The following is a 22,992-nucleotide window of genomic DNA, read 5'->3' on the forward strand; positions in this document are numbered from 1 at the left end:
AAATAGTATTATTATTGTCATTGCTATTATTACTGCTATTATTGTTACATGAGCTCAGAATTTGGTCTTCCTTTAGGATGTTAATGACTGGATTGGACAGGCCTTTAAATTCTGAATTTTCTTGTTTACGCCACTGTGGTCTAAATCCCAATAAAAATTAAATATGTATGGAGCTATGTCATCCGGACAGCAGAGTAAACATGACATAACTAATTCATCATTAAAATTCCTATTTGACTGCATCTTCAATTAGGCTGTCATAGCCCAGTTAGCCTTTCAGTGAAGCAGAAGGATACCTTCCCCATAAACAGGTATACCTACACACACACATACAATTGTCACACAATTCACTGCACTTGTATCTGAAACCTTTTGGGCATTTGGTATTCACCCTATCCTCAGTCCCACAGACTTTATATACATATCTATAATTTTATATATATATATTAATGTCTGTCTCCCCCTCTAGGCTGTAAGCTCATTGTGAGCAGGGAAAGTATCTACTAACTCCATTGTTTTGTACTCTCCCAGGCACTTAGAACAGTGCTCTGCACCCACTAAGTACTTGATAAATGCCATTGACCCGACTGAGCACAAGTAACTGCTTTTAAATGAAAATGTCCTCCATACTGTCAAACACGTATGCTCTGTATTCACAACTGTGAATACATGAGCACAGACATACACACACCTTTATGCATAAGCCCAAGATTGAAGATGAGTTCTTTGTGAGCAGAAACCACTCTGATCTACTGCACAACAACCAGACAATTAGGACTTGAGGTTATTCAGTGAAGACTAATTCATTCTGGTCATTACAAACTCAGCCCATCAAAATTATTTTGCCTGTGTGCTATGACCTTCCAGCTGTTAAACAGTAAAACCCCATTCTATGACAGTTAGTGAAAGTATGCATCGAAGGATACTGAATTTCATGAAAATGCACGTAAGACTTTAATGAAATATGCTGGAGTTTCTTCTGGTACTTTCTGGCCCCACGGCTAAGAAAAAAAGTCATCCTCAAATGCCCTCGCCAGCAATGGTTAAGGCATCAGCCTGCTCCACTGGTTATTTCCATGGGAAAAAAGAATTCTTTGCAACACATTAACTTTCTTACCTAGAGAGCATGCCCAGAGGTGTAACATTAAGTGATCCCATCAGCATTGCCAGGGCCATCCCTGGGGCTTCCCGTTCTATTACTTCTTTTGTGGCCTGCAATCAAAGATTAAACAGCAGACTGAGTGAAATCGACCAAATAGAAGGAGGGGAGAAAGTGATGCTCGCTTCAAAATGAAAACCCACAATTTCTCTTCCCCCAAACGTCCACCTTTTCTTAGAGGCATAAGAACCTGATTCTCTGAGGGAGTTGCACGTGAGTAAAGATTCATTCAATCGTTTTTACGGAGCACTTACTGCGTGCTCAACCTGCAGAGCCCGGCCACAGACAATATTCTTTCTGTCCCCAATGATTTCCCCTCAGAGGCACCTCTGATGGCAATCTCGCCAGTGCTTTGCACATAGTAAGTGCTTAATAAATGCCATCATTATTATTATTATATAGTCAAGACTAAAGGAGATTATGGAGCTACCTCCTTTGGATGTCTTACAAACAGGACAGTTTGTAAAGTGTTTAGGATAGTTAAGGTGAGGCTCTGTCCACAGGAGCGATTGCCAGAGGCCGTCAAACTGGCTTTGACCCCTTAGCAGCTCTACTGATATCAAAAGAGAATTTTTTCAGGGAGTCTCTGTTGCCAGTTGATGGCTTCTGATGGGCTTTCCACCCTCATTCACCACTCAAATGGCTCTTTGGACCTGGTCCCTTTTCTAGTCTTCCCATCTTCCTCATCATTCCCAAACTAGCCTGCCTTTGGTCACCATTATGAAGATAAAGGGGTAACACGAGTAATAAAAAGGCTGTGTGCTTTAGCACTGTTTAAGTCTCTATTTATAAGAGTCCTACCTCATTACTTGTGACCGTAAATGGGTGCCAGATTCAGTAAATTCTTCACTCCCCCTCCCCTGCTTAACTAGTTGATCTCTTAAGGGCCCTTCCAGTTTCCAGATTCCCTGACTTACATAAAGGTGAGGTGTAGCTAAAGATGAAAAAGCATTTTTTAGACAGAAAGAGAGTCAGAGAAGGGCAAAAACGAATGACAAAGGGGCCCGGTATTTCGATGACGCAACAAAGCAAAACTTCAAATAAGGTTGGGCAGAGTAAATAAAAAATTCCAAAACTGAGTGGAATGTGCAAGGTGAAGTTATAAAAAGTTATATAAACTGTAGAAGGCAGATTACTTTTGTTGGAAATAATAGCCCCAGAGGCACCACACCCCTGTTTCCACATTTCAACTAAGCCTTTAACAAGAGCGGAAGAGAGACTGAAACTTGATAAACCTCTCTATGTGGACTGCATTTCCTAGAAGGTCATTCATAATTTCTGTGATTGGGGGATTTCCTGTGGATCTTCTTTCCATTTAACCTTTCTGTTTCTCTGAATTACATGTGCTTTGTGAATTACAATTGAGTATTACGGATGCAGCTCAGTGGATGGAGAAGCAGTGTGGTTTAATGGATTGAGCATGGGCCTGGGAGTGTAAAGGACTTGGTTTCCTTTTTTTTTATGGTATTTGTTCAGCGTTTATTTTGTGCCAGACACTATATTAAGCGCAGGGGTAGATACAAGATAGTCAGGTTGGACACAGCTCCTGTCCCACATGGGGCTCACAGTCTTAATCCCCATTTTACAATTGAGGGAACTGAGGCACAGAGAAGTGAAGTGACTCACCCAAGGTCACACAGAAGACAAGTGGCAGAGCCGGAACTAGAGCCCAGGTCCTTCTGACTCCCAAGCCTGTCCTGGGTTCTAATCCTGACTCCGCCACTTGTCTGCCGTTTGACCTTGTGCAAGTCACTTAACTTCTCTGTGCCTCAGTTCTCTCATCTGTAAAATGGGGATTAAGACTGTGAGCCCTGTGTGGGACAGGGACTGTGTCCAATCTGACTAGCTTGTATCTACCGCAGCACTTATTATAGTGTTTGGCACATAGCAAGCACTTAAATACCACAAAAAAACACACACACAAAACACACCACCTCGCAGATTTCCTGGGGATTGGTCCACGCAAAATTTCTTGTGTGTATTCCTCTCAGGCCTGGTGGTATGAACCATCCTGCAAACTCTTTTTACTAGCCTTTAATCACATAGCTAGTAGCCAGAGGAAGTGAATTGGACAAAATGCATTTATACCTGTGTCAGGGGGGGGAAATCTATGCTGAACTTTGAGGCCAGGTAAAACCACCTAATGTGGAAAAATCATCAATGATAATCTATCTAGAGGTAAAGTCTAGTGTGCTGCAGCTTTCATTCCCTGAAAATCCCTTTGGGGCCCCACATTGCACGTAATTAATTCTAGAAATCTTCCTTCCACTCACTGATCTATAGGGAATTGATGGAAAGTGGCAGAAAAGTGATTTAGCTCCAAGGTGCAGCAAAGTCTAGAAACACACAGACAGTAATTTTTCCAGGTTGGAGTAGCCAATACTCACTCTGCATGAGAGGGAACAATGGAAGAAAAAGAACAAAAGCCAAGGGGCATTCCTGTGAATTTTATCTGCATGTAAATAATACACAAGTATCCTGCAAACTCATATTTAGCATTATTTGAATCAATGACAAGTCAACTTATGAAGCATTGGGTACCTAAGATCTAGACAAATGAGCAATCTGAATAACCAGAGTTTGGGGTTGAAAAACCTGTCCTTATGAAAACATAGGGGCTGGGGCAGGGTGGGGGATGGTGAGAGTGACTTTATTTGTTATACATATTACGAAGGTACAAATTGCTGCAAACAGCATGAGAAACTTAGCCTACTGGTTTTCAAAGCGGGGAAAAGCTCTTCATCTCATCCCTTATTCATTCAAAGAGGCTGGGGCTTAAATAACAGTCATCATCTCTCCAGATAATAAGAGCACAGAAATTGTGTTTGGTGCCTGCGAGGTCTTCAGTGAAAACTCAAGAGAAAAAGGACCGCTATCATTTTTAGGTGGAAATTTTGGGTGCTGCAGTTGAACGTTTTTGTCCTGATACGGCTGGTGAGATATTACTAAGCAAAATAAGTTACCCACTAAGGATACACGGTTGCAATTTTAATTGCTACAACTATAGCTCAAGAATCTCTTAAAATTGGCTTAGAACTAACATCTCTGTATGTGGTGGCCATGCCTCCTCATACAACCATCATTATCATCATTATCAATACCAATATTGTTATTATGGTATTTATTAAGCGCTTACTAAACGCTGGGGTGGATACAGGTGAATTGAGTGAGCACAGTCCCTGTCCTACATGGGGCTCAAAGTCCCATTTTACAGATGCGGTAACTGTGGACCAGAGAAGTGAAGCGATTTGCCCAAGGTCACACAGCAGACAAGTGGCAGAGCCGGGATTCCATGACCTTCTTACTCCCAGGCCTGTGTTCTATCCACTATGGAGCACTTACTGCGTGCAGAGCACTGTACTAAACACTTGGGAGAGTATAATACAACCGAGTTGGCAGACATGATCCCTGCCCTCATTGAGCTCATTGAGGAGGTGGAGATAGACACTAATATATATGATTTATAGATATGTAAGTAAAAAAACAAACTTCAGGGAGGTTAATTCATAATTTACTTTGGAAGCTGCCTGGACAATGTAAGGCTATTGGCAGATTTGACATATTTCACAGGGGAGAAAGACAACATCTCACTTATCACGAGAACCACTCTCACAGCTTATTTCTGCTGACAAAATATGGAACTACACTCTTCAGCAGACTTCTCAAATGTGATCATCTTTGAATTTCTGAGTGGCCACCAAAACAGTAAGCCAATTAATGCAATGTCTTACTGATACTTTGCGTTTTCATTCATTTTATTAAGTTATAATTTCTCTAAGTACTTTAAGCGGAATACAATTTATTCCCTTTAGCCTCATTTTAAAATAATGCAACCACAGAAAATGTTGTGGTGGCTTCAGGAAGGACCAGAACAAAATATCAGGCCTACCAGGATAATAGGCCTACCAGGTTATGGTCAGAGTGAGTATACATAATGTCAAAACAGAACTTTTCTTATATCATTAAAGGATATTCAAAATACACTCTTCACATGTAATTACATAAATATATCCCTATACAGTTTATACATATGAACTGTGGTTGCCTGTCAACCTATGAATCAAGAAAAAAACTCCTATAATTCTATTTATTCTGATGGTTTTGACACCTGTCTATCTGTTTTGTTTTGTTGTCTGTCTCCCCCTTCTAGACTGTTAGCCCGTTGTTGGGTAGGGACCGTCTCTACATGTTTCCGATTGTACTTCCCAATCACTTAGTACAGTGCTCTGCACACAGTAAGTGCTCAGTAAGTACGATTGAATGAATGACTGCTTGAATGAATGAATGAATACGAATGTACTTTTTGTCTGAATAGCATCTTTTCCTTTAATTTAAATAGGAAAGCATTTTCAATTCAAATACTTTGACAGCTACTCAAAATTTCTGACTTTGACTTGTATCTTGATTCCCTTGTCGATAAAGTTCCCTTGTCTCCCCCCCTCTGCTCTACCTCTCTCCCCACCCCACAGCACTTGGGTATATATGTACATATTTATTATGGATTTTATTAATGATGTGTGTATAGCTATAATTCTATTTATTCATATTAATGCTATTGATGCCTGTCTACTTGTTTTGTTGTCTGTCTCCCCCCTTCTAGACTGTGAGCCCGTTGTTGGGTAGGGATTGTCTCTGTTGCCGAATTGTACTTTCCAAGCTCTTAGTACAGTGCTCTGCACACAGTAAGCGCTCAATAAATACAACAATGAATGAATGAACTCAAGATGCACTAGAGCCCCATAAATAATGATTCTGCTGCCCACGGAGCCCTTCAATGAAATTCAGGCCAATTCTTTACCTTCGAAAGAAAAGTGACCTTGAAAATAGACACCACTAGCAGGCAAGGTGATTATTAAATATGCAGAGGCTTCACAAATGCAGAATCCAAAGGGCAGTAAATCCTGATAAGCCAAGCAACTCTCTGTGTAAGTGACCAAATGCATTTTAGCTTCAGTTTATGTGGTATGTATTATGAGAGACATATTTTTAGTTATCAAGGGGATTAATCTTGCTTGTTCTTAGGCTTCCTGCCTGACAGGGTGGATTTAATAATAAAAATAATAATAATAACAACAAAAACCTCTTGATAACTAATATTCCACTTAGGCCCATCTGCTATTTAAATTGATAACAGGCAATTTCAGTTTAGGGATGGCTTTAAATAACATAGGCAGCCCATCTCAACAAGTCACTGGTCAGCAGATACTGCTGGCTTTCTCAAGTATCCAGATTACAAGTATAGACTGACCATCTACTGTGTGCATAGTAGTGGGTGAGGCACCTGGGGAGTTTACAAAATTAACAAAAAGGTCAATCTCTGCCTTCGGGTAAATATTCCACAGTTTAAAGGGAGAGAGAGTGTGGTTTTGGGGGGAGACAGAACAGACATTCTGTTGTATTGTACTCTACTAAGTGCTTCATCCTGGGTTCTGTACATAGTAAGCGCTCAATGATCTCAATCATTCATTTAATCGTATTTATTGAGCATTTACTGTGTGCAGAGCACTGTACTAAGTGCTTGGGAGAGTACAATACAACAATAAACAGTCACATTCCCTGCCCACGGCAAGCTTACAGACTAGAGGGGGAGGCAGGCATTAATAGATATAAATGACGATGTGTATATAAGTGCTGCGAGGGGGAATGGATAAAGGGAGCAAGTCAGGGCGATGATAAGGGAATGGGAGAAGAGGAAAGGGAGGAGGAGATGTGCTCTCAATAAGGCTTTGAAGAGGAGGAGAGTAACTGTCGGATTTGAGGAGGGAGGGCATTGCAGGCCAGAGGGTGATCGCAAGGGAACAGTGAGAAGGTTGGCATTAGCAGAGCGAAGTTTGCGGGCTGGACTGTAGTATGGGAGTGGTGAAGTGAGGTAGGAGGGGGCAAAGTGATCGACTGCTTTAAAGCTAATGGCGAAGAGTTTTTGTTTGATGTGGAAGTGGATGGGCAACCACTGGAGGCTCTTGAGTGGGGAAACATGTCCTGAACGTTTTTGTAGAAATATGATCCAGGCAGCAGCGGGAAGTATGGACCGGAGTGGGGAGAAACAGGAGATTGGGAGATCAGCAAGGAAGGGTAATCAAGGCGGGGTCGGATAAATCATCAATCGTATTTATTGAGCGCTTACTATATGCAGAGCACTGTAGTATAAATGATTGTATTAGCATAGTGGCAGTTTGGATGGAGAAGAAAGAGTGGATTTTGGTGATGTGAAAGTGGAACTGACAGAATTTAACGGTGGATTGAATATATGGCTTGAAAGAAAGAGCGGAATAATAATAATAATACTGATAATAATGGCACTTATTAAGCGCTATGTGCAAAGCACTGTTCTAAGCGCTGGGGAGGTTACAAGGTGATCAGGTTGTCCCATGTGGGGCTCACAGTCTTCATCCCCATTTTACAGATGAGGTAGCTGAGGCACAGAGAAGTTAAGTGACTTGCCCCAAGTCACACAGCTGACCCTTGGGAGAGTCGGGATTCGAACCCATGACCTCGGACTCCAAAGCCCGTGCTCTTTCCACTGAGCTACGCTGCTTCCCCCATCAAGCTGCTTGGAATCAAGAGTAACGACAAAGGTGTGGGCTTGTGAGACAGTAAGGATGGTGGTGCTGTCTGCAGTGATGGGAAAGTATTTTAGACTGTGAGCCCACCCTTTTAGACTGTGAGCCCACTGTTGGGTAGGGACTGTATATGTTGCCAACGTGTACTTCCCAAGTGCTTAGTACAGTGCTCTGCACACAGTAAGCGCTCAATAAATACAATTGATTGACTGATTGAAAGTCAAGGGGGAGACAAGGTTTGGGAGGAAAGATGAGGGGTTCTGAAAATCAGGAACCCAAAGATACCAAGATGGTATCCAATTCTACTTCAGGATTAGGTGTCAAAAGATTTTATTTTTTCTAGGAGATCGGTCTTACTGAAACCAAATTCCCTTTTTTTTTTCTTTTTTTAAGATATGTGTTAAGCATCACTACGTGCCAGGTACTGTACTAAGCACTGAGGTAAATACAACCTAATAGGTTGGACGCACTTCACGTCCCTGTCTTAGTCTCCATTTTACAGATGAAGTATCTGAGGCACAGAGAAGTTTCCCAAGCACTTAATACAGTGCTCTGCACACAGTAAGCGCTCAATAAATACGATTGAATGAATGAAAGTTACGTCTCTCAGCTGCCAAGTGGAGGAGCCTGGATTAAAACTCAGGTGCTTCTGACTCAGGCCAATGCTCTATCCATTTGGTCATATCACTTCTCAGTGTGTGGGCAGGGAACATGTCTGCTAACTCTGTTGCATTGAACTCCTCCAAGCACTTAGTACAGTGTTCTGCACATAGGAAGTGCTCAATAAATTCAATTGATTGATAGATATTTAAAGTCAAGGCGGCTGGCGGTGAGAATTCATCCTTGTGACTGAGGCTGTTTACATCTTAGGAGAAGCAGCATGGCTTAGAAAGAAAAGCACAGAACTGGGATTTGGAAGAATCAAATGACAGTAATGATGATGATGATGACAATAATAATAATAATGATAATAAAGGTATTTGTTAAGTGCTTTCTATGTGCCACACATTGAACTAAGTTCTGGGGTAGCTACAAGATAATCTGCATGGGGCTATAGTCTAAATGGACTAGGGTTCCGAACCCAACTCCATCACCTGTCTGCTGTGTGACCTTGGGCAAGTCACCTAACCTCTCTGTGCCTCAGTTACCACATCTGCAAACTCGGTATTAAATGCTTGTTCCCTGCTAGAGAAGCAGCGTGGCTCAGTGGAAAAGAGCCCAGGCTTTGGAGTCAGAGGTCATGGGTTCAAACCCCGGCTCTGCCAATTGTCAGCTGTGTGACTTTGGGCAAGTCACTTAACTTCTCTGTGCCTCAGTTACCTCATCTGTAAAATGGGGACTAAGACTGTGAGCCCCATGTGGGACAACCTGATCACCCTGTAACCTCCCCAGCGCTTAGAACAGTGCTTTGCACATAGTAAGCGCTTAATAAATGCCATTATTATTATTATTATTATTATTATTATTATTGGACTCTGAGCTCCATGCGGGGAAGGGACTGGGTCTGTTCTGATTGACCCTACCCCAGCAATTTCATAGTAAGCAATCATTCAATGGTATTTCTTGAATGTTTAGTGTGTCAGAGCACTGTACTAAGCGCTTAGGAGAGTACATTATAAAAGAGTTGGTAGATACATCCCCTGCCCACAATGAGCTAGATCCTAGCCACATGAGTCATTTCTTAGATCACATTCTACATTTTGCATTTAACACGGCTGCTCAGTGCTTGGCACATAGTAAGTGCTTAACAAATCCCGCCTCCGCCACATGTCTGCTGTGTGACCTTGGGCAAGTCACTTAACTTCTCTGAGCCTAAGTTACCTCATCTGTAAAATGGGGATTAAGACTGTGAGCCTCACGTGGGACAACCTGAACACCTTGTAACCTCCCCAGCACTTAGAACAGTGCTTTGCACATAGTAAGCGCTTAATAAATGCCATTAAAAAAATACCATTATTATTAAATACAAAGTCCAGTAATGAGAGTGAAAAAGGGACCAATTTTCCTAAAGGAACCCTTTGATTTACAGAAATGACTTTGATACACTTGTACCATATCCAGATGAGGGCAGGAAGAAGCAAGCATGACTATTCATTTTGCAATTGAAAACAGATACAAACAAGTGATAAAACAATCAATCAATCAATCGTATTTATTGAGCACTTACTGTGTGCAGAGCACTGTACTAAGCGCTTGGGAAGTACAAGTTGGCAACATATACAGTCCCTACCCAACAGTGGGCTCACAGTCTAAAAGGGGGAGGTGATAAAGTGATAAAAATAATCCCAGGGTCACAGAGATACAGACTGTGAGCTTGTGGCGGACAGGGAATGTCAATGTTTATTGTTGTATTGCGCTTTCCCAAGCGCTTAGTACAGTGCTCTGCACACAGGAAGCGCTCAATAAATACAATTGAATGAATGAATGAAGTTGTAACCTTCCCTCAGACTACTGCAGCAGCACCAAACCCACAGCATTTATGTACATATCTTTAAATTATGTTATAAATTACTTTCATGTTATGTGTTATAAACTATGTTCATATTAATATCAGTCTCCCCCTCTATATTGTAAGTTTGTTATGGGCAGGGAACATGCCTGTTAATTCTGCTGTATGGTACTCTCCCAAGTCAGTCGGTCAAATCACATTTATTGAGCGCTTACTGTTTGCAAAGCACTGTACTAACTGCTTGGGAGAGTACGGTATAATAGACACATGCCCTGCCCTCATTGAGCAAGCGCTTAGTACAGTGCTCTGCACACAGTAAGTGCTCGATAAATGCCACAGATCGGCTGATTGCAGCAAAACCAATGGGAAGCCCAGGTTGACCGTGAAATAACAAGAAAATGAATATTCAGTATTCCCTGGGTCACGAAAGGGGCTGCCTTTTAATTAGCCCTGAGTGGTTGTCCATTCGCTATCTACAAGACTACTTTCCCCTGAAAAGTCTCAGACAGAAAGAGGTCGATCTTAATTTTAAAAGGTTAGCAGAAGAGAAGTTACAAGACTTTCTAGGTTACTTAGGATTATTGAATTTTAATTTAATTACAGTACTTGTTAAGTTCTTACTTCGTGCCACGCACTGTTCTAATCCCTGGGTAGATTCTAAGCAGTTTGGACCCAGTCCCGTCCCACATGAGACTCAGGGTCTAAGTAGGAAGGTTGAATCCCCATTTTACAGATGAGGTAACTGCGGCACGGAGAAGTCAAGTGACTTGCGCAAGGTCACACAGCAGATGCATGGAGGAGTCAGGATTAGAGCCCAGGCCCATGCTTTTTCTACTAGGCTATGCTGGTTATTTGTTTATTTTAGGAAGATAAAAGCTAATTTTAAAAACTAAGTGTAGCTGCCAAGCCCTAGATGCATAAATGATGAATATATGCTGCTCATACTTGAGATTTATTAGAACTGAAAGGGTTTACTCCTAATTTATAGACACTCTCTCAGAGAAACAAAAGACTGCCACTCTACTACTCTGAGATCTAAAAAATGCATGTGGTGGATGGGCATTCAAAGATGGGGTAAAAACAATGATAATAATAATTATGGCATTTATTAAGTGCTTACTATCTGCAAAGCACTGTTCTAAGCGCTGGGGAGGTTACAAGGTGATCAGGTGGTCCCATGGGGGGCTAACAGCCTTAATCCCCATTTTACAGATGAGGTACCTGAGGCACAGAGAAGTGAAGTGACTTGCCCAAAGTCACACAGTTGACAACTGATGGAGCCGGGATTTGAACCCATGACCTCTGACTCCAAAGCCTGTGCTCTTTTCCACTGAGCCACGCTGCTTCAGTGATGGAGGGTTTCTTCTGGGTGGGGAATGTGCTTACTAACTGTACTCTAGTTATTTATTTATTTTACTTGTGCATAGCTATTCTATTTATTTTATTTTGTTAGTATGTTTGGTTTTGTTCTCTGTCTCCCCCTTTTAGACTGTGAGCCCACTGTTGGGTAGGGACTGTCTCTATATGTTGCCAATTTGTACTTCCCAAACGCTTAGTACAGTGTTCTGCACATAGTAAGCGCTCAATAAATACGATTGATGATGATGATGATGTACTCCTCCAAGTGCTTAGTACAATGTTCTGTATATAGAAAGTGCTCAGCAAATACCATTGACTGACTGATTGATCGATGGTGCCAAAAGCTGGAATAGATACAAGATAATTCTTTTGGACATAGTCCCAGTTCCATACGGGGCTCACACTTTGAGTGGGAGGAAGGAGAGGTATTTTATTCCCATTATACAGATGAGGAAACCAGCTGTAGGAGGGGAATGGTGGGAGGGTAAGAATCCCTCATCCACCTCATCTCGGCTATCACCGCTGAGCTGGGAAGGTCGCCACACCCAACTGCAACTGCTGTCAATTATTCCAAGATGAGACGGACCTCCTGACATATTCAAGATTTCCCTGAGTCTCCTCTCCCCTTTCCAACTTTGGCAGAATTAAGTAGGTTTAGCGACGTGGTGCCAATATCCTCTGTCTGGAGACCTTCCAAAGTTTGTGGATTGACCTAACTAATTTTGAGACTCGAGAATTTTTTTAAACACATGGCAGTCTCGTTTTTTCCTACATTATGGTTTTTGGGGACCTGCCAATTCTTTTAGCCATTTTGGAGTGGACTTAGCCTAATGAGTCAAGGATGTTCCTTTCCAGGCTTGGAAGATCATTCTTGCTTTTCTTTTAAAATAACTTACTTCAACCACAGCACTTAGGCACCTATCTGTAATTTTTATATATATATATTAATGTCCGTCTCTCCCTCTACATTATAAGCTTGTTGTGGGCAGGGTATGTGACTACCAACTCTGTTGCATTGTACTTTCTCAAGTGCTTAGTTCAGTGCTCTGCACTTAAGTAAGCAGCTTGAGAAGCCTAATGGATAGAGCACGGGCTTGGGAGAAGGTCATGGGTTCTAAGCCCAGCTCTGCCACTTGTCCGCTCTGTGACCATGGGCAAATCGCTTCACTTCTCTGTACCTCAGTTACCTCATTAGTAAAATGGGGATTAAGACTGTGAGCCCTTGTACTTACTGAGTGCTTATTTTGTGCAGAGCACCGTGCTAAGTAATTGGGGGAGGATACTATAACTGAGTTGGTAGACAAGTTCCCTGCCCACACGAACTTACAGACTGGAAGAGAAAGTCCACTAAGATCCTTAGGCTACTCCACGATGATATGGGAGTTGAAAATGTCTTGGGTGACCCTATCCCCCTCACAAATGGAGTAAAGCTTGGTTGGTTGGGGGACCCAATCCTGTTCAACCTATTTGATATAACATTTAAAGAATATGCTTCTGATCTTCCAGGAAACCTTCACCAACAAAATTCCGTGACACAGTTATTGATGAATGGTTCATTCAATCATATTTATTGAGTGCTTACTGTGTGTGAAGCGCTGTACTAAGTTGCATCCTAATAACCAAATAAGACGGTCGCATTGTAATAACTGCGCACAAGCTACACGCACAGCACATGAGCTACCTGCACAAGAAGATATGCGGATGACAATCATTCTGTGACATCAGCATCGGTCTATGGATTTATAACGTGTCTGAAGAAAATCAAGATTAGTTACCAGCCTATACTCAGGAAACTCTAAACACAACCAAAGATTTTCATCAGTAACACGAACCTTAAAGCCATGAAAGCATCACGCTATGAAGGCCGTAAACCATACAATAATACACTAGTAGAGAAGCAGCGAGGGCTTGTGGAAAGAGCACAATCCTGGGTGTCAGAGGACCCAGGGCTCTGCCACTTGCTGACTGTGTAACCATGGTCAAGCCACTTTCTGCGCCTCATCTGTAACATGAAAATTCAATACTCATTCTCCCACCTGCTTAAACTGTGAAATGATCTGAGGGGCAGGGACTGGGTCTGATCTGATCACCCTGAATCAACTCCGGTGCTTAATACAGTGCTTGGCACATAGCCAGTGCTTTGCAGATACCACAGTTATTATTATTATTGGAGCAGATAAGGAAATAGAAACACTATAAAAAAGGCCAGAATGGCTTTTGGCAGGTAGACTGAGTTGGCTACAATAAAGCATCCAGTTTCACACCCAAATGAAGATCTTTAAAGTTGGAGTCACGGCTCTGAGACTTGGACATATTGACAGGCCTGAGCTTTTTGGGGCAGTTTCACCGGCATCATCTATGTTCCTTGTTCAATAGCAGACCTGTATATATGCATATATGTTTGTACATATTTATTACTCTATTTATTTTACTTGTACATATCTATTGTATTTATTTTACTTTGTTAGTATGTTTGGTTTTGTTCTCTGTCTCCCCCTTTTACACTGTGAGCCCACTGTTGGGTAGGGACTGTATATGTTGCCAACTTGTACTTCCCAAGCGCTTAGTACAGTGTTCTGCACACAGTAAGCGCTCAATAAATACGATTGATTGATTGATTGATCAGACGGCAAATAAGATTATTGGAACATTCAGCTCACCAACATTAAAGTAATGCTCAGAGCCACCGGTTTTGTTGAGTGGGACGTAGATAAAGATTGGACAGTAGAGAGATATCACAGCAGCTCCTTGAGAGTGAATTCAAAAAGCGGTGGGCACATGCAGGTAGGGAGGGTAGAATAAATGTTTTAGAGCATACAACCTCAAACAGCGTGCTATAACAGAGGATGCTAGGAAATCATCAGGGCAGACAGACTACCCTGGTAAGCAGCAATCGGCAGAAAAGTGTCTCTCCTCCAGTACAGAAGCAGTGTGGCTTAATGGCTAGAATACGGGCCTGGGAATCAGAATTCATCCATTCAATCGTATTTATTGAGCACTTACTGTGCGCAGAGCACTGTACTAAGCGCTTGGGCAGTACAAGTTGGCAACAGAATGACCTGGGTTCTAACCCCAGTTCCACCACGTGTCTGCCGTGTGACCTCGGACAAGTCACTTAACTTCTTGGGCCTCAGTTACCCCATCTGAAAAATGGGGATTGGGAGTGTGAGCCCATGTGGGACAGGGACTGTGTCCAACTTGATTGACTTGTACCTACCCCAGCACTTAGAAGAGTGTTTGGCACATAGTAAGCATAATAATAATAATTATCATTAGAGGCTTCATTAAGTTCAATACATCAAAGAGAAGTCTTGAAAAAAAGATACAGTCCTTTTTATGGGGCAAAAGTTTCAGTGTAGCAAAGAACTGTGTTTGCATACCCTTCGTGAACAACAGGATGTTGTTAACAGAACAATACGGGCTCAGTGGAAAGAGCCTGGGCTTGTGAGTCAGAAGTCGTGGGTTCTAATCCCAGCTCTGCCACTTATCTGCTGTGTGACTTTGGCAAGTCACTTCACTTCTCTGTGCCTCAGTTACCTCATCTGTAAAATGAAGTTTAAAACTGTGAGTCCCATATGTGGGACAACCTGATTACCCTGTATCTACCCCAGCACTTAGAACAGTGCTTGACACATAATAAGCACTTAACAAATACCAACATTATTATTATTATTACTACTAATAACAGAAGGCCAGTTGGGAATTGCCAGATTTTTAGTCACATCAGCACACATAAGCACACAAATTCACCACCTGTATCATCATATTCAAAAATGAAGAATATATTTCTCATTTTTCAATAAGATAGACACACATATGTAGTTGTGAGTAAAATGATCTCCTTAAATTCCCCTGTCACTATGGTATCACTATGGGTCGATATTTTTAATGAACACCATTTACCATTGGTTACTAATTATTCCCAGGAGGCTGGAAATGGTTAGAGAAGCAGCGTGGCTCAGTGGAAAGAGCATGGGCTTTGGAGTCAGAGGTCGTGGGTTCGAATCCCAGCTCTGCCACATGTCTGCTGTGTGACCTTGGGCAAGTCACCTAACTTCTCTGAGCCTCAGTTCCCTCATCTGTAAAATGGGGATTGACTGTGAGCCCCACATGGGACAACCTGATCACATTGTATCCCCCCAGCACTTAGAACAGTGCTTTGCACATAGTAAGTGCTTAACAAATGCCATTATTATTATTATTATTATTATTATTAATAATAATAATCCTGGAGGTCAAAGTGATGGTTTACCTGCTTTCAGCTGGTGAGAGTTTGCTAAAGGTCAGACTAAATTTTTTTTTTGATGAACTGAACTGGGGCAATACTGCAGCAAATTAAACCTCTAATCTCCACCTTTTCCTTTAAAAATCATCATTAGTATTTATTGAAAGGCTACTATGTGAAAAACACTGAATTAGGCAGTTCAGATCATATTATATAAACAGGAGACACAGTCTCTGCTCTCAAAGATCTTCCAATGTAATGGGGAAGACAGGAAGACGAGAACACATGCCTAAAATGGGGTTGAAGGGGAAAACAGATGATAATCTTAATATTAATGCTACTACTAATAACAATAATAATAATAATAAATTGTGACATTTGTTAAGCGCTTAATTGTGTTCCAAGCACTGTGCTAATAGCTGGAGTAGACACAAGACAACCAGGTTGGATACAGTCCTTCTATCACATGGGGCTGAGGGACAAGGAGAACAGATATTTAATCCCCATTTGACAGTGGGGAGGCACAGAGAAGTTAAGTGATTTGCCCAAGATCACACAGCAGGCAAGGTACAACTGGTAACGATAAAAGTTGGCAAAAATGAATGAATAAGTGTAATAAATATACCAACATACACAGATGGGCTAAGGGTGACTGATCAGAGAGGTAGGGGATTACTCAGTGAAAGTGTTCTGGAGGAGGAGCATTTTTTAAGAGGGCTTTGAAACACCCTGTGGACAGGGAACACGGGTCCTCCTTCTGTTGTACTTTTCTGAACATTTAGTACAGAGTCCTGCACTTAAAAAGAGGTGCCTAAGAGTCTGAGTTTTGACCAGGTGAAGCTATCTTTATAGGACGGAAAAAAGACTTATTCCTTTTTACTTTTGTTTTAAATACCTATAAAGGAACCAATTAAATCAAGTTGCAATGTACAGATGGACTATGCACTGAAAAACTAAAGCCCATATCCTTTGACTGAGGAAATTTTGATTGCTTGTGATGTAGGCTTGGTTAAATTGGCACTCAAACATGAAAGGCCTGAATCGAAGGCCCGGCTACTTGGCAAAAATTTCACAAGCTCCTGGGAATTGGTGCCATCTTGCGTGAACCACTCAAGGGTTAAGGTTAGAGACAAGGCTTTGTTGCCCTAAAAACTCCTGTGGAAAAGGGCAAAAAATCAGCTCTGGGCAACTCTGTGAAAAGCTCTTCCCATCCTTATTCATCTTTGTGGTTAAAGGAAACAAAAAATGGGAGCTCAGGAGATCACATTTACAAACCGGTCCAGCATTGATTGTGCCTATGAATACCCGGGTCTTTGACTGGCATGGACATGAAGGGATGGGAACCTGCTTTTTGCTGGGTCACTGCACTGTGTTCTCTTAGAATTCATTCTCATGCAAACCAAGTGAAGAAACAAGGGAATTGTAAGGAAAAGAAAATCCACCATAAAGTATCAGGAAGTTAAAGTTGTGTCCCAGATACACCTCATGAATCACAGCTTGAGGAAAATGTACGGTAAACCACTATCTAAAAGAAGGAATTTGCAAATGAGGGAGAGATTGAGCCACAGTGGCTTAAGAGACTTAAGATACATATAAGAAGAATATGGACTCTTCTTAAGAGTAACTCTACTTAAAGGAACTGCTAATGCCCCCAGTCATTTCAACTCCACCACCCTGCTATTGTGTAATTTATTTATATTAATGTCTGTCTACTCTATTTTATTTGTACATATTTATTCTAATTATTTTATTCTACTTTATTTTATTTGTACATATTTATTCTAATTATTTTATTTTGTTAATATGTTTTGTTTTGTTGTCTGTCTCCCCCTTCTAGACTGTGAGCCTGCTGTTGGGTAGGGACTGTCTCTATATGTTGCCAACTTGGACTTCCCAAGCACTTAGTACAGTGCTCTGCACACAGTAAGCGCTCAATAAATACGATTGAATGAATGAATGAACCGGAGGACCTTGTATCTCCCCCAGCACTTGTGTGTTTGGCACACAGTAGGCGCCTAACAAATACCACCCACAGCACCTGTATATATGTATATATGTTTGTACGTATTTATTACTCTATTTATTTTATTTGTACATATTTATTCTAATTATTTTATTTTGTTCATATGTTTTGTTTTGTTCTCTGTCTCCCCCTTCTAGACTGTGAGCCCACTGTTGGGTAGGGACTGTCTCTATATGTTGCCAACTTGTACTTCCCAAGCACTTAGTAGAGTGCTCTGCACACAGTAAGCACTCAATAAATATGATTGAATGAATGAATAAGCGCACTGTGAGCAGATAATGTGTCTGTTTATTGTTATATTTTACTCTCCCAAGCGCTCACTACAATGCTCTACACACAGCAAGCGCTCAATAAATATGACTGACTGAATGAATGAAAAGCCTGACCCTTTCAAATGTTTTCCAAAATAAGAAGTTACTTCAGAAAGCACAGGAAAGGAAAAAAATAGTCTAATATCAATAAAAATATGTTCACTCAAAATTCATGCTGCCATGACTTCCCTTCTTTATTAACCTGCTCTTTATATTTTTCATTATTGGAAAATATATAATTTCTGCTTTTAAATTTCCCCTTTTCAACACTGCCTAATTAAAGTAAAAATTTTATTTTAAATGAAGTTTGTCTGATACGGAGACTTTGGAGAAAACTAAGAAATCTAGGTATACTTTCGAGTTCAATCCTCTTTTCGCTGTCCCGAAGTCTCCCCTCTTCCTGTAGCTGTTCTTCTACCTACTAGCACTGCAGTGGGATATAAGGAGAGGGTAGAAGATATAGGATATGGAAGCTAACCAAGTTCGGCACTTTAAAGGATTTATTGAAAAGCAGCTAACAGCGGGGACAAGAAGAGACTGCTACCAAAGTTGGAGGGCTTAGATCATCATCATCATCATCAATCGTATTTATTGAGTGCTTACTGTGTGCAGAGCACTGTACTAAGCGCTTGGGAAGTACAAGTTGACAACATAGATCAATCGAAGCTAACCAAGTTTGGCACTTAAAAGGATTTATTGAAAAGCAGCTAACAGCGGGGACGAGAAGTGACCGCTACCAAAGTTGGAGGGCCTAGATCAATTTTGGCATCAGTAAGATGATGATGGCATTTATTGAGCCCTTACTATGTGCAAAGCACTGTTCTAAGCGCTGGGGAGGTTACAGGGTGATCAGGTTGTCCCATGGGGGGCTCACAGTCTTAATCCCCATTTTACAGATGAGGCAACTGAGGCAGAGAGAAGTTATGGGACTTGCCCAAAGTCACACAGCTGACAAGTGGTGGAGCCGGGATTTGAACCCATGACCTCTGACTCCAAAGCCTGGGATCTTTCCACTGAGTCATGCTGCTTCTCAGTAAGAGAAAGGACAGAAAAGGCAGCACAATTCCTTGTCAGGCGATGAACAGATTCAGTCAACTAGTTTCAAGTTCGCAGTGAACCAAACTAATACAATGAAGCCCAAGTGAGATTGAGGTGGCAAGGAAGTAGATTCATTTCGCTAATTCGGGGACCTTCTTTGCAACTCTGGCCTTCGCAACCTAACAGCGTAATTGGTTGAAGCTAATGTAAAATCCTGAACATGTTAGCCTGTGTCTGCTTCACTGGAATCCTTCCAACCTGCGACCGTCACTTTAGATTCTATGTAGGTTCTCAGGCATCTTCCAAATCAGTCTTCATTCTAACATCAGTGGATTTTGCCATTTTAAAAATATCTTCCCTCCATATGGCCTGCCCTGAAAATGTCGTCTAGTCTCCTGCCCCTGAAAGTCCTCAGGGTTCCGGACAAAGAACAATTAAAAAAAAAAAAGTGACATCTCCTAAAGGCAGGCTGAAACACATACTTTGCTTTGCAGTCTACACAGAAACACCTGTGGCCACTGATGTATATACCTACAGTCAGCACTGGTTAAATTCATTCATTCAGTCAATCGTATTTATTGAGCGCTTACTGTGTGCAGAGCACTGTACTAAGCGCTTGGGGAGTACAAGTTGGCAACATATAGAGATAGTCCCTATCCAACACAGTCTAGAAGGGGGTGGCAGATAACAAAACAAAACATGTGGACAGGTGTCAAGTCATCAGAACAAATAGAATTAAAGCTAAATGCTCATCATTAATGAAATAAATAGAATAGTAAATATGTACAAGTAAAATAGAGTAATAAATCTGTACAAATATATACTGTATGTGTTTGTAAATACTGTATATATCATATATACAGTATATATTGTATAATATATAGCATATAATATATTATATAGCATAATATCAATATAATATAATAAATCATTATTATAATATAATAATATTAATTAATTATAATTAATGTTATATTAATTAATATAATATAATATATTGTATGCTGTATAATATAGACAGTATATATTATATACTGTAAATACTTCTCAAATACAAACGTTGCATTTACACTCTTCTAGAATAGCTAAGACTATTACACAGAGAAACGGAAAAAAGTCTTAGCCTTCCATGTCAGTCGGGAAAATGGAAATATTACTTGGCTCACCTTGTGACCAGAGCAAGTGAGTAATAGGACTATCAACAAAAGCCCAAAATAGTAACTCTACCTTGATGAAGATCTTTATCCCGGGTGATATTAGAACCTGTTCTTGGCCGACCACCCACCACTACTACCCCACCACCATGTCCATATCCGAGGGGATGCCATCCTGGAATCCTCTTACTGGTTAAAGGATTTCCAGAGACTGTTTAAGGAACGGTTTAATATGTGGGTTCTCTTCAGCAGCCAACTCCTTCCTCTCTCCCCCCCTAAATCTGTTCTCCATTACAGGTCATTAAGGTAATTCATTCATTCGGTCACATTTACTGAGCACTTACAGTGTGCAGAGCACTGTACTAAGCACTCGGGAAGTACAAGTTGGCAACATATGGAGACGGTCCCTACCCAACAACGGGCTCACCGTCTAGAAGGGGGAGACAGACAACAAAACATGTTTAGGGAAGCAGCATGGCTCAGTGGAAACAGCCCGGGCTTTGGAGTCAGAGGTCATGGGTTCAAATCCCGGCTCCACCACTTCTCAGCTGTGTGACTTTGGGCAAGTCACTTCACTTCTCTGGGACTCAGTTACCTCATCTGTAAAATGGGGATGAAGAGTGTGAGCCCCCCGTGGGACAACCTGATCACCTTGTAAACTCCCCAGAACTTAGAACAGTGGTTTGCACATAGTAAGCGCTTAATAAATGCCATTATTATTATTATTATGTGGACAGGTGTCAAGTTGTCAGAACAAATAGAATTAAAGCTAAATGCACATCATTAACAAAATAAATAGAATAGTAAATATGTACAAGTAAAATAGAGTAATAGACCTGTACAAACATATACACAGGTGCTGTGGGGAGGGGAAGGAGGTAGGGCAGGGGGGATGGGGAGGAGGAGAGGAAAAAGGGGGCTTAATCTGGGAAGGTCTCTTGGAGGAGGTGAGCTCTCAGTAGGGCTTTGAAGGGAGGAAGAGAGCTAGCTTGGTGGATGTGCGGAGGGAGGGCATTCCAGGCCAGGGGGAGGACGTGGGCCGGGGGTCGACGGCGGGACAGGCGAGAACGAGGTACGGTGAGGAGATCAGCGGCAGAGGAGCGGAGGGTGTGGCCCGGGCTGGAGAAGGAGAGAAGGGAGGTGAGGTAGGAGGCGGTGAGGTGATGGACAGCCTTGAAGACAAGAGTGAGGAGTTTTTGCTTGATGCGTAGGTTGAGAGGCAGCCACTGGAGATTTGGTAATGTTGGTACTGAAACAACCTCCCCGTCAGTGACTGAAAACCAACTGTCCCAACTATTATGTGCTAGGCCCTGGACTGCTAATTCTGCTGTACTGTACTGTCCCAAGTGCTCCATTCAATGCTCTGCACATAGTTAAAAATACGATTGATTGACTTTGACTTGATGTTTCCCCTTGCCTTTTGGCCACCCAGAAGTATCTGGTTCTTAAGTATCTTACATCTTCTTGGTAAGGAGATCAACATTCTGTCCATCATCGCCTGTTCTTTCCCGTCTTTTCTGTTTGATAGATCACAGAGCAGGACTGGGTTGCTTTCAACTCACATAATGGGGAAAGACCTAGGATGTCAGGGGGAATTGGGAAGAGCTTCTTCTGGAGGGTGGTGCCATCTTACCTGACATTGTACAAGCACAGGAATGGGATCAAGTTCAGGGGTCCTGTTGCAGTGCTCAGTTCTCCTTGGAAAAACATGAAAAGCTCTGCCTCTCTCACAAATTCCTTTATTCCCTAATTGGGAAGTCAGGCCCTCAGCACCTTAAATAATAATGATAATAATAACAGTACTTGTTAAGCACTTACTATGTGGCAAGCACTGTTCGTCGTACTGGGGTAGAAATAATTTAATAATAACAATAATGATGGTATTTGTTAAGCACTTACTATGTGTCAAGCACTGTTCTAAGCGCTGAGGTAGATACAAGCTAATCAGGTCGGACACAGTCCCTGTCCCATATGGGGCTCACAACCTTACTCTCCATTTCACAGATGAAGTAACTGAGGCCCAGAGAAGTGAAGTGACTAATCACATTGGGCACAATCCCTGCATGAGGCTCACAGTCTAAATCCTCATTTTACGGCCTAGGTAACTGAGGGACAGAGAAGCAAAGTGAGTTGCCCAAGGTCATACAGCAGACATGTGGCGCAGCCGGAACTAGAACCCAGATCCTTCTGATTCCCAGGCCCATGCTCTATCCACTAAGTTACATTGCTTTGGCATGGGTGTGCTGATTATATACAGTTGCTATACTGACATTAATTTGTAAGATCAGTTACTTTCTTTCTCGGCCCTTTAAGGTCATTTAAGATGCTGATTACTCCAATGTATTTCTTGATAATGGTGGCGCTTGAAGAGGATGAAGAAGTTTCTCATCAAGAATGATGGAGGAGCTTTGGTTCAGAGACCTCAGGGTTGAGCACCTGAATGAAGAAGTTGGTTAGAGAGATGGTGGTTTGTGCACAGTCACTTAGACTCTCATCCCAGGCAGTCACAGTCCCCTTGGGGCCTCAAAAGCAACCAGCAACGAGGAAGGCAGTGAATTGGTGGGGGCGAGAGTGTTGGCATACATTTACTGATCTAAGGACTTATTCTTTTTTCCCTTCCAAACCATATTCTGTCAGTCCTGGGTCTTCAATCTTGTGACTCTAGTCATTACACAGTGATTCATTCCTGCTTTCTTTGCCACTGACCTTGCCTC

At 41.7% G+C, this 22,992-nt stretch overlaps 1 protein-coding gene across 5 annotated transcripts in view; it reads right to left on the reverse strand.

Annotated features, from left to right (window-relative positions):
- GPHN (gephyrin) overlaps nucleotides 1-22,992 on the reverse strand; it is a 720,134-nt gene that overhangs the window by 284,229 nt on the left and 412,913 nt on the right. For all 5 annotated transcript variants that reach the window (XM_038765627.1, XM_038765623.1, XM_038765626.1 and 2 more), the window contains exon 5: nucleotides 1,118-1,212. In XM_038765627.1, the coding sequence (XP_038621555.1) occupies nucleotides 1,118-1,212 (95 nt within the window). The remainder of the gene's footprint in view (nucleotides 1-1,117; nucleotides 1,213-22,992) is intronic.

Source organism: Tachyglossus aculeatus, chromosome 23, assembly GCF_015852505.1.
Source record: "Tachyglossus aculeatus isolate mTacAcu1 chromosome 23, mTacAcu1.pri, whole genome shotgun sequence".
Lineage (NCBI taxonomy): Eukaryota > Metazoa > Chordata > Mammalia > Monotremata > Tachyglossidae > Tachyglossus > Tachyglossus aculeatus.